The sequence below is a fragment of the Centruroides vittatus genome, unplaced genomic scaffold (genome assembly GCF_030686945.1).
Source record: "Centruroides vittatus isolate TY-2023 unplaced genomic scaffold, ASM3068694v2 contig_439, whole genome shotgun sequence".
Classification (NCBI taxonomy): Eukaryota; Metazoa; Arthropoda; class Arachnida; order Scorpiones; family Buthidae; genus Centruroides; species Centruroides vittatus.
The window spans coordinates 3,722,340-3,735,292 of NW_027122239.1; the positions used below are offsets into that span (position 1 = coordinate 3,722,340).

Consider the following 12,953-nt stretch of genomic DNA (forward strand, 5'->3'; position numbering starts at 1 on the left):
CCTAACAGAAGATTGTGAGGAAGGTAAACTGAAGATCCGGAGATTGTCCGGCTGCTAGGAGCAACTGTCCTACTTGACGTCGGCGATCTGACTCACTCCACACTTGATGAAGATATATGAGACCATAAATCCGAAGGCTTCGATCTAACACGTTTCTATTGAGTTGGCAGCAGCTGTACTACCGCAAACAAGACTTAATGTGACCGCCAGTTCCCCCTCTCGACACGTGCTGCGAGCGCTTTGGGACCTCCGTGGTCTGGGCGAAGATGAAGATCCCTTATATACTGTATTACTGCAATGGGCCTTGTTGGTCTGTACAATATAGGCCCCTTACGCTGCACTAATCTTCTATTTCTCCAATGATTAACTCGAAATCACTTCTTCATTGAAAACAATTTGGTTCGAAATTATTTAATAATATCAAAATACGTTAGAATTAATTAAATTATCTTGAATGAAATTATTCGAAACGTTAGTTTACTTAAAGCCAACTTTCTATAATGCGCCATTATTTATAAAAATTAAAGAAAACATGCTGTTATTTTTATCTGTTTATGTTTACCAATACAAGAAGCTATAAATCATACATTTTCATTCACTAATTTAAGTAGTATAAAGTAGAATTGTTATATACTTATGATTTATCGTATGATACAAGTGCTGATTAGATGTAAACTTAACTTATTTTTAGATTCATATAAACAGCTTAAAAATTTTAATGATTAAGGATAAAAAAAAATAATAATTCTTTATTCATTTAAAACTTGTCAAGAATATATTTATTATTAATTTCGTTTCTTTTTTTATAAAGCAAAGTTTAAAGGCCTCCGCGTGTACACGAATAAACAATAGGATATTGGATGTAAATGAGAATAGATTAATTATTGTAGCTCGGCCTGAACTCACGAAAAGATTTTTACAAAGATTAATTTTCCTTATCTCTAACTATATTGGGTTTGCCGAACAAAACTTTAAATCCGTAGCATACGATCAACATAATCAGCAATTCATTAAAAGTCATCGTACGTCGATCAGGATCGTGTACTTGGCTTCTACCAATCCATTACATTATCAGGTTATTGAAATAAAGTGGTGAGACATAGATAACTAGGTTTATAATTTCAAATTGCTCGTCGTTTTTCACTCAAGGATGTGATTAATGATGAAATCTCAACCACCTGTGTAATGTCTTAAGGCTGTGGTCAGATAGCCACTCCGCACTAACCAGGTAAACCATTAGCTGTCTAGATAAGATTACCGAATGGCTGATAACTATATGATGCTGGTGGTATCCTTTTTTTACATTAAGCATCTTTAAAAAATCGCGTATGAAAGATTTAATTAAATAAAAGCTTATTGATGCTATTCATCAGCAGCTCATCTCATTTTTTAAATTTTTTTTTTATTTTTTTTTTATTTAAGTAAAAGGTAGACCTTAAAGAGGATTTATGATATTAAGAAACCCAAAATTGAAAGGGCAAACATTATATCGATTATTTAATTTTTATTTATTTATTTACATTTTTAAAAAAAATCGAATAAAATCTAACTTTATCTGGATTTTTTACTTAAATATTTGTTTATTTCTCGCCAAAATTTGGTGCTGAATGTTTAAAGATCTTTCTAAATATTATATATGAGTACTGTATTTTATAAATGAAATAAACGCAATGTTGATTTTAAACAATATTTAATTGTACAGCATTGTCACACGCACGCACACACATACATACATACACATATTTATAATATATACCGCATATGTCCTACATATTAAACTATTCAATATACACAGCATACAAGAATGGAAATAAACTATCGGTGAATTTTTTTTTTTTTTTGTTTTTTCTTTTTGTACATCTTTCATACAATCTCATGTCCGTGAAACACATCACATGAATACTAACAAGGTATTCTAAAACGACTAAAGACGTCGGTGAAACCATTTTGTGTGTTTGTTTTCTTTCTAAGGATGGTTGAAGTGCTTCCGTTTTCTATGTGGCTACGTATTTTTAATTGATTTTTTAAGGATTCTAAATTAGTTTCTAAGAATGATAAAAGTTGGAATGTCGATTTTTAGAAAATATGTGGTGGAGAATGTTTCTTTTCTCTTCTTTTCATTATATTACGAGAGAGTCACAAATATTTTTGGCTTTCTTTGAGCATTTTCCCCTCTCTTAGCTACTCCAATTTCAAGTTCTTTTCGGAAAGAATTTAGACATCAAACTCCATAAATTATTTGCACTACGATCTGTACACCACCCTGTTCTATTATTGTTTTGTTGAATAACTATACAATTGAGCTACGGTCTTTGAACAATGAAAGACAGTGCTTACAGAGTTCTAACATAGAATTATCTTCACCTCAAAGTGCTGGGAGTTAATTCTGATGACCCTCCTATATCAATGCCATTAGTCTGTGGTGAGGTGCCTTCTTTCTTAGTCGAATAAAAATACGGCATATATCTATGCAGTCCTAGATTCTGGGTACTTTCGGATGTTCTACAAACGTGAGTGGGTTGACAAGATGAGGAAGAAATGTTTAACATTCCGTATTGACCCAGTCCTGCTAGTGCTGCTGGTGATGCGGCAGCTGCCCATTGTTGCCACATCTGAGGTGCTAAAGTCAGAGGTGGTGGATTACTTCTGGCTGAATTCATCTGATAGAGATTGTGCTGCGATGATAGTAGCGCTGAATAAGCATCGTTGGGGCCGAAAGACGACGGGATGCCTGCAGATGTCCGCCATAGAAAGGGTGGCCTTGGAATACCAAGCAGTTCGGCTTTCTCTCTCAGCAGGGCGCTGTTTATGTCGTCTCGTTCGGGATCCAGGAACGCTCGAAGTGGAGAATACAAATAATTGTGCTCGGTGATCAAAGTCTCCATCGATTCTCTGCATAAAAATAGAGAAAAAAATTGCTAAATTAAAGCTTCACGCTTTACAACAATCAACGTGATGATTAATATTATAAAGATAATTAACGATTAATTTTATTCGAGCCGGGGCAAGGTGGGATTTTAATTTTTTAAATTAACGTGTTTTTTCGATTAGATCATCATTCGAGCGGCCTCGAAAGGCAAATAAAGCTAAAAACCTATTTGTAAATCACACGAGGCAACCAATTACGTTTAAGCAGGCGATAGAGCGTTAGAAAAAATCATATATCTTACCGAATTATCTAGAAAAAAAAATAAAATAATTTTCATTAATTCGACACTAATTGCATACTAAGAAAAGAGAGATTTAAATAGAGTGCAGCAATAATGCAGACGGGGTAGCTTTCCCCACGTGTTGAAGCAGGTAGGCAGGTAGGTAGGTACCTGCGGATTGAATTTAGCCATCAGTCATCAGCTGACAATCGTTTAGTGTAATATCATTGATAGCAATGTCGTCTGGGGGTGTAGAACCACCGACCGGCACAAGTCGAGATTACAGGGTTTCTGACACCTTCCGCCTTACCTCACCAGCATATCTTGTCGTTTAAGAATCAAGCGAGAATCATTATGCAAGAACTGCACGGTCTCGGGCAGGTGAGTGGTGGGACGGACCGTAGGTGTGATCCAGTACAGATTACATCTTAAAGTTTTCAAAGCGAGAGGTCGCAGGCGTGAGAGCTTAATAACAACCTCCGGCCAGAAACAGGTTGCTCGACTAAGGTGGTCATTAACTGTCGGCCTGGACTATAAAAGACGTGGGTTGTGAGCTGTGGGGATACCATCAAAGGTGAGATAATTATAAATGGGAGAAGAACGTTTAGTCAAGAACGGAAACTATGTGGGAACGACCGAAAAAGTAACAGTTTATTAATATTAAATTTTCAGTCGAGAAGGAACTTTCTCGCTTTGCAACCTAACTTTTCTGACGTGTGTTTCCCCCCTTTTTTCCAACTAAAACTGTGTACGGTTTCCATAGCTACAACGTCTTTGCTGTCAGCGAGTTTTCAACGCCTCATCTCGACCTACCGCATCGCTGTCGGCGTAACTTTATTCGAGCTTGTGTCTCGAGGAGAGATCGGGTTGCTTCCACTGATGGGGACAGTCTGAAATAGGCCGTGTCCACCCCATCCTTTGCAGCGGACTCCTTTCAAAGATTAACTTGTTTTCTCTCATTCAGTTAAGTCCTAGTTCGTTCACCTTATTTTCAAAGAGTTTATTCTACTACAAGCGTGCTGAGGATACTAAAAATATATTAATATAACATGGGATGTGCCGGGTGTGATCTCATCTCAGATCCGCCACACGAGAAAATTGTTTCGGAGTGAAGAAGATTCAAAATAAATAAATAAATAATATAATTCTAATCTAAATTCCAACTTGAAATAAGTTAAAAAAGAAATTTATACTTTTCCGCGTGTTAAATTATTTATAATCTAAATAAAAATTTTTATTATTTTATAACGAATTTTATACGTAAAAAAGATTAAATCCTGAACTAAAAACACAATTTTGAGAAAGTTCAGAGGAGAAAGCTCACTAACAGGGGAAGGTTTTGACAGGATTGCCTTCATTACAGGATCTTTGTAAACTTATTTATGAATGAACACTACTTTTACATCCTTACAAGTAGCCTACTGTATATTAAATAACTCTAAATTTGCTAAATTATCTTCCTTGATTCTTAACTCTGATAAATTAGACGAAATCTAATTTCAGGAAAGCTTAGTATCACGCTTTTATCACGCGATAAATCCAAGATATTACATTAAACTTTATTGATTCATTTTTAATATACGAATATAATAATAAATTATTTTAGTAGGCCTCAGCTTTATCGATAAAATTACATTAAAATTCTCCTATAATCAGGTCGAATTTTTGCATAAGCTAATAAAAAAGTAACACGCTTTTAAATTTATTATTACATATACGGGAAAGCCCTCTTAAAGGCCTATATTTTAGTATAAGTCTATGTCCGGTCCTGCATACAATTCCAAAAAAAAAACAAGGCCTTTAATACATAAGAGGCCTTTCTATTGCACCGAATAATAATAGATTAGGCCCTATATTTAAAAGAATGACCCCCTAAGATGTAGCTGCTTATTTACGTATAAATCTGGATTAATGTATTTTCTTTTGTATAAAATTCGATTTAAATGGCAATTAAGATGCCTTCTACGATGAAAGAACCAATCAGATGCAACAAAACATAACCAAATAAAAAAAAAAAAAAAAATCTAAATATTCATTTAATTTGCATTGTTTCTTCTTTTAAAATTTGACACGTCACACCTCACGAACGATTTAAAATTGACAGCCTATTTATTAAGTTTCATATAAATTAATTCATAAATAATTATAATAATAAATTTAAAATAAAAAAAAAATAATAATTAATTAATTTTACATGGTAGAAATTTTGTTTTGTTTCAATTAAGTTTATTATTATTAAACAGAATTAAAAAAAAAAAATTAAAATAATAATAAAATTTTTATTAAGTTCATTGAACGCCATTTTGTGTTGGAGATAAGTGTACATCTGTTACGCCTACCTCGACGCTGATAGGACAATTGCGCGGTGTCACGTGCAGTTCGTGTCATTGGTTTGGCCACTCACCTTTCGAGTTCTGTCAGACGTGATGAGTCCCTAAAACCTTTGGCAAAAGGGTTGCTGTCTATCTTCAGTTTTGTTATCTGAAAATAAGGAAAATTGACAAAAATAACTTCATTTGTTGTATTATTTAAAGCCTTTTCTTTTTACGCTATAATTTATTTTTTAAAAAAATAAATAAAAATAAAAAAATTTAATTTTTTATCTAAAAAAAACATTTAAATATTTAGAAAATAATTATTAAAAATAATATACTTAAAAACTTATATGAAAACTGAAAATATTTTTACCTGCTTCTATGAACATTTATGTAAGTAAAATTCAAATTTTTCTTTGTAAATTAAATTAAATTAATATTTAAAATTTTTTCTTAAATAGGTTTTTATATAAATCTATATAATAAACATTTTAATATATTATATACAATAATTTATATATTTTTAAAAAATGTTTCGCCGATAGATGGAGACACTTTTTATAGTATTTTTTTAAATTTTAAATTATTTAAATATATATATATTTTTTAAATTATAAAGTATTATATATTATTAAAGGTTAAATAGACGTGGTGTTGTATATATATTATGGTCAGGGACGGACTTATACATGCTACGACTTAGGGCCTTATGCTTGTAAACTTATTACTATTTGGTAAAAAAAAAGGCCTCTTATATTATAATTTAGGGTCTTAATGAGTTTAAATCAGGCCTCCAACTGTGTATCGCAATAATGTTAAGTTGGTAATTAATATAAGCGTAAAATATTAAGAGAGGAACGAGATGAAAACACGTTGATAATATATTAAATGAAGTAAAATTTGGGTAAAAATAATAAGAAGAATAAATAGGGGTAAAATTAACATTAAATGGGAGAGTAATCGATTTAAAAGGGGTTACAACAAATAAGGATGGCCCAAAACTCTGAAATAAGGCAAAAAAAAAAAAAAAGTTTTCAATCCAATATTTTGTATATCTAAGCACTAAATAGAGCCGTTTAGAAAGAAAAAATTATATAATATAAATAAAAAGGAATATTATTGAATAATATCATTAAAAAATACAATTTATAACATTTCTTCTGTTATGATTTGCATAGACAAAAAACAATTCCCAAATTTGTGCTACCCCATTGAGGGGGTGATAGGAATGTTGGAAGACAAGGAGAAAAATATATATATATATATATATATATATAAGGAATATATGCACTAAAAGGATGTTATAGTCTGAAAAATTTGGGAAACACACGCACAATGCTGGTATGTGTCATCCTACCTTAAGTCAAAGTAGTCGAAAAAAGAATTAAAGATAATAATCTAATCAGTAGATGTGTTAAATACATACTAATTGGTTTTGGTAGGCTGTCACAGCGGTAAAAACAGCTTCAGAGAAGATAAAAGTGCGATATTCTTCAGATTCCAAATCGGTGATGACCGAATTTTGACTATGACATTTCCTCTTCACTATGTGTATTCTAGGTTGGTACCTGTGCATGGAGTTGAGTACGATCTGCTGGAAAGAATAAGAATGAATTAATATTTGTAGGAGATATTAACAATAATTATTATAATCCCCCCCATCCGAACGAATAATAGCGATATATTTCATTAAAATATCAGAAATAGTTCGATATAACAGTACTGCTGCAAGCGATGGCCTTGGGGTAGGTGCTGTACAAGGCTGTACTTCGCCCCAAGACGGCTATCACACCGAAGTAAAGGCCCGAGGAGAATAAAAGAAAGCGGGATTGGCAGGTGGGGAACAAGGGGAAGATGAGCAAATCACGTGACGCCCAACTGAAATATGGTGTGTTGTCACGCGAAGCCAAACTTTCACACTTGTAGCGCAGATTAGACTAAATCAAGGAGTCAATAGATGCGACACTAAGACGCCGATGTGTCAGGAGTAGTGCCGGTAAAATTAATAAGCGATCTGTTTGAATGTGTTCTGTGTATGTGTGTCTGTGTCTGTGTGTACGTATGTGTTTGTATGTGTGTGTGTGTGTGTGAAAACAAACGGGGTTATTCAACTCCCTACTTGAAAGGAAATGTTAAGAAACGAGTGTGTGGTCTTTTCCGTAGGATGAGATGTCGGAAATGAAGGATGTGTTCTGAAGTTATTGAGACGCCGTTTTTTCTCCTTGCGGTATATCTTATCGTTTATTAACTGGTTGCGATAGATCAAATGGAGTAGACGTTGAAATACCTACAGGTGATTGTTAGTTGAAACGACTTTTTTTCCTTTTTTTTTGAAAAATTTCACACCTGTTTTTAAATTAAGTAAAGTTAACATTACAAATTTTGTTAAATTGCTCTATTTAATATTTTTTTTAAACAATTAATATACGTCAGTTTTTGAATTTTTAGAATGCATTCTGTTTGTTTAAATGATTAATTCATGATTTATTTTTCATTTGTAATTTTTCATCGCGGATTTAATAAAGCAATGTTAAATATTTTATTTACCTTATTTTTTCCCCTTTATCTTAAGCTTAAATATAGTAAATTAATTGGAAATTATAAATAAATTTTTAAAATTACGAACATTAATTTGTTATTTTGGATACAAACATTATTTAAATGAGGTATTTAATTAACGCATTTAAAAAAATGCAGTTTTGTATATGTTTAAATATAGAAATATTCATATTTTTATCGTATTTAGAGCCGATATATTTGTAAATATATGATCATTACTGCTATATTTTGCAACTTTATCATTATATTTTATTGTTAAGTTAGCAAATTCTTCTACTTTACATCTTTTAGAGGTGTTGCTAAGTATGATTTTATGTCATTTTAATAAGATCTGTCTCATTGTTAACTTAATTTCTTTTTCTCCATACGCTGCAGATTATTAAATTACAGCACTAAAAACGCAAATGAATACACCATTTTCCATTCTTATAACGTTGCATTTTATAAAATTCTTATTTTATTTTATTTTATTTTTTTTCCCCTCCCTCATAATAATTCTAAACTCTTTCCTCTACTTCTTACATATTTAAGCACGGTCGCCATTTTATTTGAAATTTAGTTACTCCTAAAACTAATGTAATAATAACTTTGTAAAGGCAGTTAGCAATTTTTAAATCAAGTTTAAATCTGACACTTTATACATTTTTTAAAGAACGAAGGTGAAACAATGGCGCGATGGCTTCAACACAACATCGTTTCTCTTTATTCACCTGCAGCTCAATCGACGTGTGTGTTTGCTCGCCTCACAATCATCCATCACTAATGAACGTTGCCTCGATCTAATATACTTTGTGCAGTAAATTGCGCGTCCAACGTCGAAATATTAATCACTTTTTTAGTTAATGGAATAGTCCTGCGGATACAAGCAAAGTTGGGTCACGTCTTCGATTTCTTTACTGTCGAAGAAACGAAAAAAAAAAATGACGCTACACTTCTATTTTTGTTAATATTTTCTATGCTTTTTTTTTAAAAAAAAGAAGAAAAATTCTCTATCTAATTCTTAATATACTTGTATTTTTTAATTTTTTTTTTCTTTTAAACTTTACAACAGTTTAGCATTGTTTAATTAGATCATAATGAAAAGTGCCGACTGTGATTTTTTTTTTACTTCAGCTTTAACTTCATTAAGAGAACGGTTCCAAAATTTCAATCGGTCTTTCAAAAATATTTAATTGTTATTCTGTAAATTACTGAATGGAAAAAGAAAGAAAGAAAGAAAAAAAAAGGTTAAAAATGTTATTTACAAGCGACTTTTTTACGTCTTAAAGTATTGTTTCCGATCCTCCCACTCTGCTGTATAATCACTCATACATAAAATGAATGTATTAATTTGTAACGCATCGTTGTTTAAACACTATTTAAAATTATACTATAGGAAGGTGAGAAAAACGTGTGAACAACGTTTCTTCGGAACTTGTAGAGGTCAAACATCTTAATCTCGCTTTATAAAAAAAAAGAAGAAGAAGAAGAAGAAAAAGAATTAATTTAATTTATTTTTAAACTGTTTCCTTTCGTATTGAGAACCCCTTTCGGGTATGGTGTAAAATTCTGCAAAATTTAAGCTTCTGGAGGATTTTAGAAGTTATTTAAATATTTTAATAATAATTTAACATCGTGTACTTGTGTAATTCTTAATAAAGCTTAACAGTGACGCGTTTTTATGTGTTATATATATACATATACGAGACGAGACGTTTAAGATGGAAAAACATGTAAACTTACATGCCCCTGTTTATCCATTTCGTTATTAGTGAGCTTTACTTTTTCGAAAGACACCACTTGCTTCTTTAGCTGGTCCCCTGTGAAAGGTGAATCGGGATGGACGTAGAGACGAGGTGGAGAAGGTGGATCCGCTTTGCCAGCCACAAGCCACGAAGATCTGTGATAAGCATAGCGATACCTCTTGTTGTCCACGGGGACAATGTCCAGTAATACAGCGTACTTGGCTTCACTGTTCAATCCGGTGAAGGAGACCCTCAGGGTAGGAAACATCCTCCTGCAATTAGTTGTGACAGATGTCTGTACTTGTGAAGTCCTGCTACTTAATGGTAAAAAGTGCTAGAGGTGACAGCTTTACCTGACATCGTTGCTTCTTTTATTATTATTATTATTATTATTATTATTTCTGTTCGCGATGTTTATATTAAAATTTTAAATTATACTTAAATTTTAAAAAAAAAGTTTTACTTTACTTTTAAATTTAAATAAATAAATAAAATTATTGTTAAATAGTTCAATTAGCGAATTTTTTATACTATTAATCTTATTTTAATTTTTAATGTTAAAATTATGTAATAAATTAAGAATAGAGCTTAATTATATTTTGTATTATGCAAATTTTGCAAAAAAATAAGTGTTAAATAAGGAAAAAATTCCGAGAACGGTGACCTCTAGAGCGTGGGAATTGCTACTGCACTATGCATCTACGTGTGTTTAGAAGGTTTCTTATGCGAAAATCGCTTAAAATGCTGATTAAATTTAATTATACGAGAGAATATAAGACGTACAGACTTTGTAATATGTAAAAATATATATATAGTTCTTAATATGTAAATAATTCTTAAAAGTTTAGAGAGAAACTAGAGCATGAAATTAACTTTTATTACATACAAGGTGGGCCCAAAAATCAGTTAATTAAACAGGTACACTAAGAAATATTAATATGAGTCATATAGAATACTCATTATTCTTTACAAAATTAGTAGAAACATAATCGGAGCCGTCGAGTGCTTGTATGAGGCCCGGGTAGAGCGGCCCCCCTTTTGTAATTTCTCGTGTAATTTCTTATTAATGTAAAGCAGTATTAAATATTTTATTTTGTGTTAGTAAAAGTAACATTAATTTTATAGATGTAGGAACCATTACGGGCCCGTAATGGAGGTAAAAATCTCCAGCTTCCCCCTTCCCCTCGATGGCTCTGAATGCGATAAAAATATAATTAAGTATTTGAATAAGATAATTTAGTTTTTACAATCGTTAACAATTTATCTAAATTGAATTAAATTATAAGAATTTATCATATAAATCCATATACTTGTGTATTAGTCTATATGAAACGAAGGTGTAATATAATCTGAATGCATTAAAGCTCTATTGTTTCAGCTCCAATTTTGTTTAAGCTTCTAATAATAGAATAAATTGTTTTAAAGCGTTAACTTCAGCAAGTTCTAAGCAACTTTAATGAAAAAAATCTATGCAAATTATAATAAATTCACTCTAAATAAGTATATTACAGCATTTATTTATTTATAGGCGCAAATTTATCAAAATATTCAAGTTAAAAAGCAAAATAATACGGTAATTAACTCCTTCCTGAAGTTTTTAAGCAAAGATTAAGACATTTTAAATTAATTACGAGTGAGTTAAATAAATTTAAAGCAAGTTAATAAATCCTCAACACACGGTATAAAATAATATTTATATAAAAGTAGTTAAAAAATTTAAGAAGTTTAACGTTTAGTTAGCAAAATTATTAAGAGAAAAATATGAGTAATTGCAATCAACTTTAGAAAACTTTGAACGAATATAGAAATCAATCCAAGAACATCATGCAAAGCGTGTAACGGGGCTACTTCCATTTAGAATTACATCTGGCGGTCCCGTGAATCACCTTCTTACAGCACAGACTATCCGCATTAGATATGCATTGGTGTAACCTATCTAAACGCATTTTAGAACTTGCTGTTACATACTCTAGAATGTGACACGCTACAGACGTTGCTATAGATTTTGAGTGCAAACACGCGATCACTATTTCTGCACCATATTCTGTCAGCACTCCTGTTTAAAATGGTTCATTTTCTATCATATTTTTTATATCTGCAAACAGTATTATTTTTTTTTTTACTTATTTTTTTCCTCCCCATCGTCTTCCAACTTATCTAGAAAGCTGCTGGAAATATCTACCATCTCACGCACGTCTTTCACCTATTTCACCTTCCCCGCCTTTTACAGGAACATCAGATTGTGCACTTCACCTCATAAATGTTTCAATTGGTCATTTTACAACATATATTATAAAATAGTAACAATATTTTACAGAAAAAATAAATTTAAAAGCTTCGGAAAACATCGGTTCGTCCGCGAAGTACGTACTAATGCTGATTATAGCAATTTCTTGTCGCTTGCTGATGCAAGAGTTAAGTCTGAATGGATTTTAAAGTTATCGGTAAAGGTAAAGAGATTCGAGTAGAGAAATAAGTTAGAAAATAAAAACCCTTGAAACTCGTAATGAATGATATAAGGTTTGTAACTCTTAATACGTCTCAGAGGCCCTGTTAGATCGAATCGAACCAATCTGTCTGGTTGCTAAACGTGACGTTAAGTCGCTGTGCAGTGCTAATCGACGCGTCGAAACTCTCTCGTCTATTTGTCAACATAAGTAAGCTTCCTGAGAGATAAGAAAAAAAAAGGCATCCTCTACAATTGTCCTCACGTACACTTTTATAGTTAGCTTATGATTCGGAATACAAGCAAATTAAATATTTCTGAAGGAGCCGCATCGCTCTCGCTGGAGAAAAACACCTTTACAACGACGGCGAAATTCATTTTTATCACGTTAACTAGAGAAGAAACCCCTTTATAACCGCGACGAAATTGATTTTTAATACATTCCAAACAATAATTGATATTTAGAATAAATAAAATACCGGTAACAACGTTGAAATCCACCAATTTATAAAGTAAATTTGATTCCATTTTCAGGATTTTTTTTTATTAAAAAAACATTTTACGAGTTACGTGATTGTTTAAATTTAAGAAATGCGTAATAAGAAGTTTTAATATTCGTCCCGAATTGCAGAACAATCTACTAATGCTTGCAAAGGCCACTGTAGACACGATGTTACCTAAAATTGCTGGTAGAAAAAAACGTGTTGAGGGTCAACCAAAGTCGGTTGTGCCAGAGTATCCCCTATTACATACGATTCCT

General features: G+C 31.8%; 1 protein-coding gene across 2 annotated transcripts in view; it reads right to left on the reverse strand.

Annotated features, from left to right (window-relative positions):
- Positions 1 to 1,673: 1,673 nt before the first annotated feature.
- The window catches only part of LOC136977061 (T-box transcription factor TBX20-like), a 35,810-nt gene continuing 24,530 nt past the window's right edge, over positions 1,674 to 12,953 (reverse strand). Inside the window, exons 4-7 of one of the 2 annotated variants that reach the window (XM_067272499.1) lie at positions 9,746 to 10,019; positions 6,891 to 7,055; positions 5,554 to 5,630; positions 1,674 to 2,892 (exon numbers count right to left, since the gene is read on the reverse strand). In XM_067272499.1, coding sequence (XP_067128600.1) covers positions 2,361 to 2,892; positions 5,554 to 5,630; positions 6,891 to 7,055; positions 9,746 to 10,019 — 1,048 coding nt within the window. In that variant the 3' untranslated portion in view covers positions 1,674 to 2,360. Of the gene's footprint in view, positions 2,893 to 5,553; positions 5,631 to 6,890; positions 7,059 to 9,745; positions 10,020 to 12,953 lie in introns of both variants that reach the window. The other variant, XM_067272498.1, reaches the window with a different exon arrangement.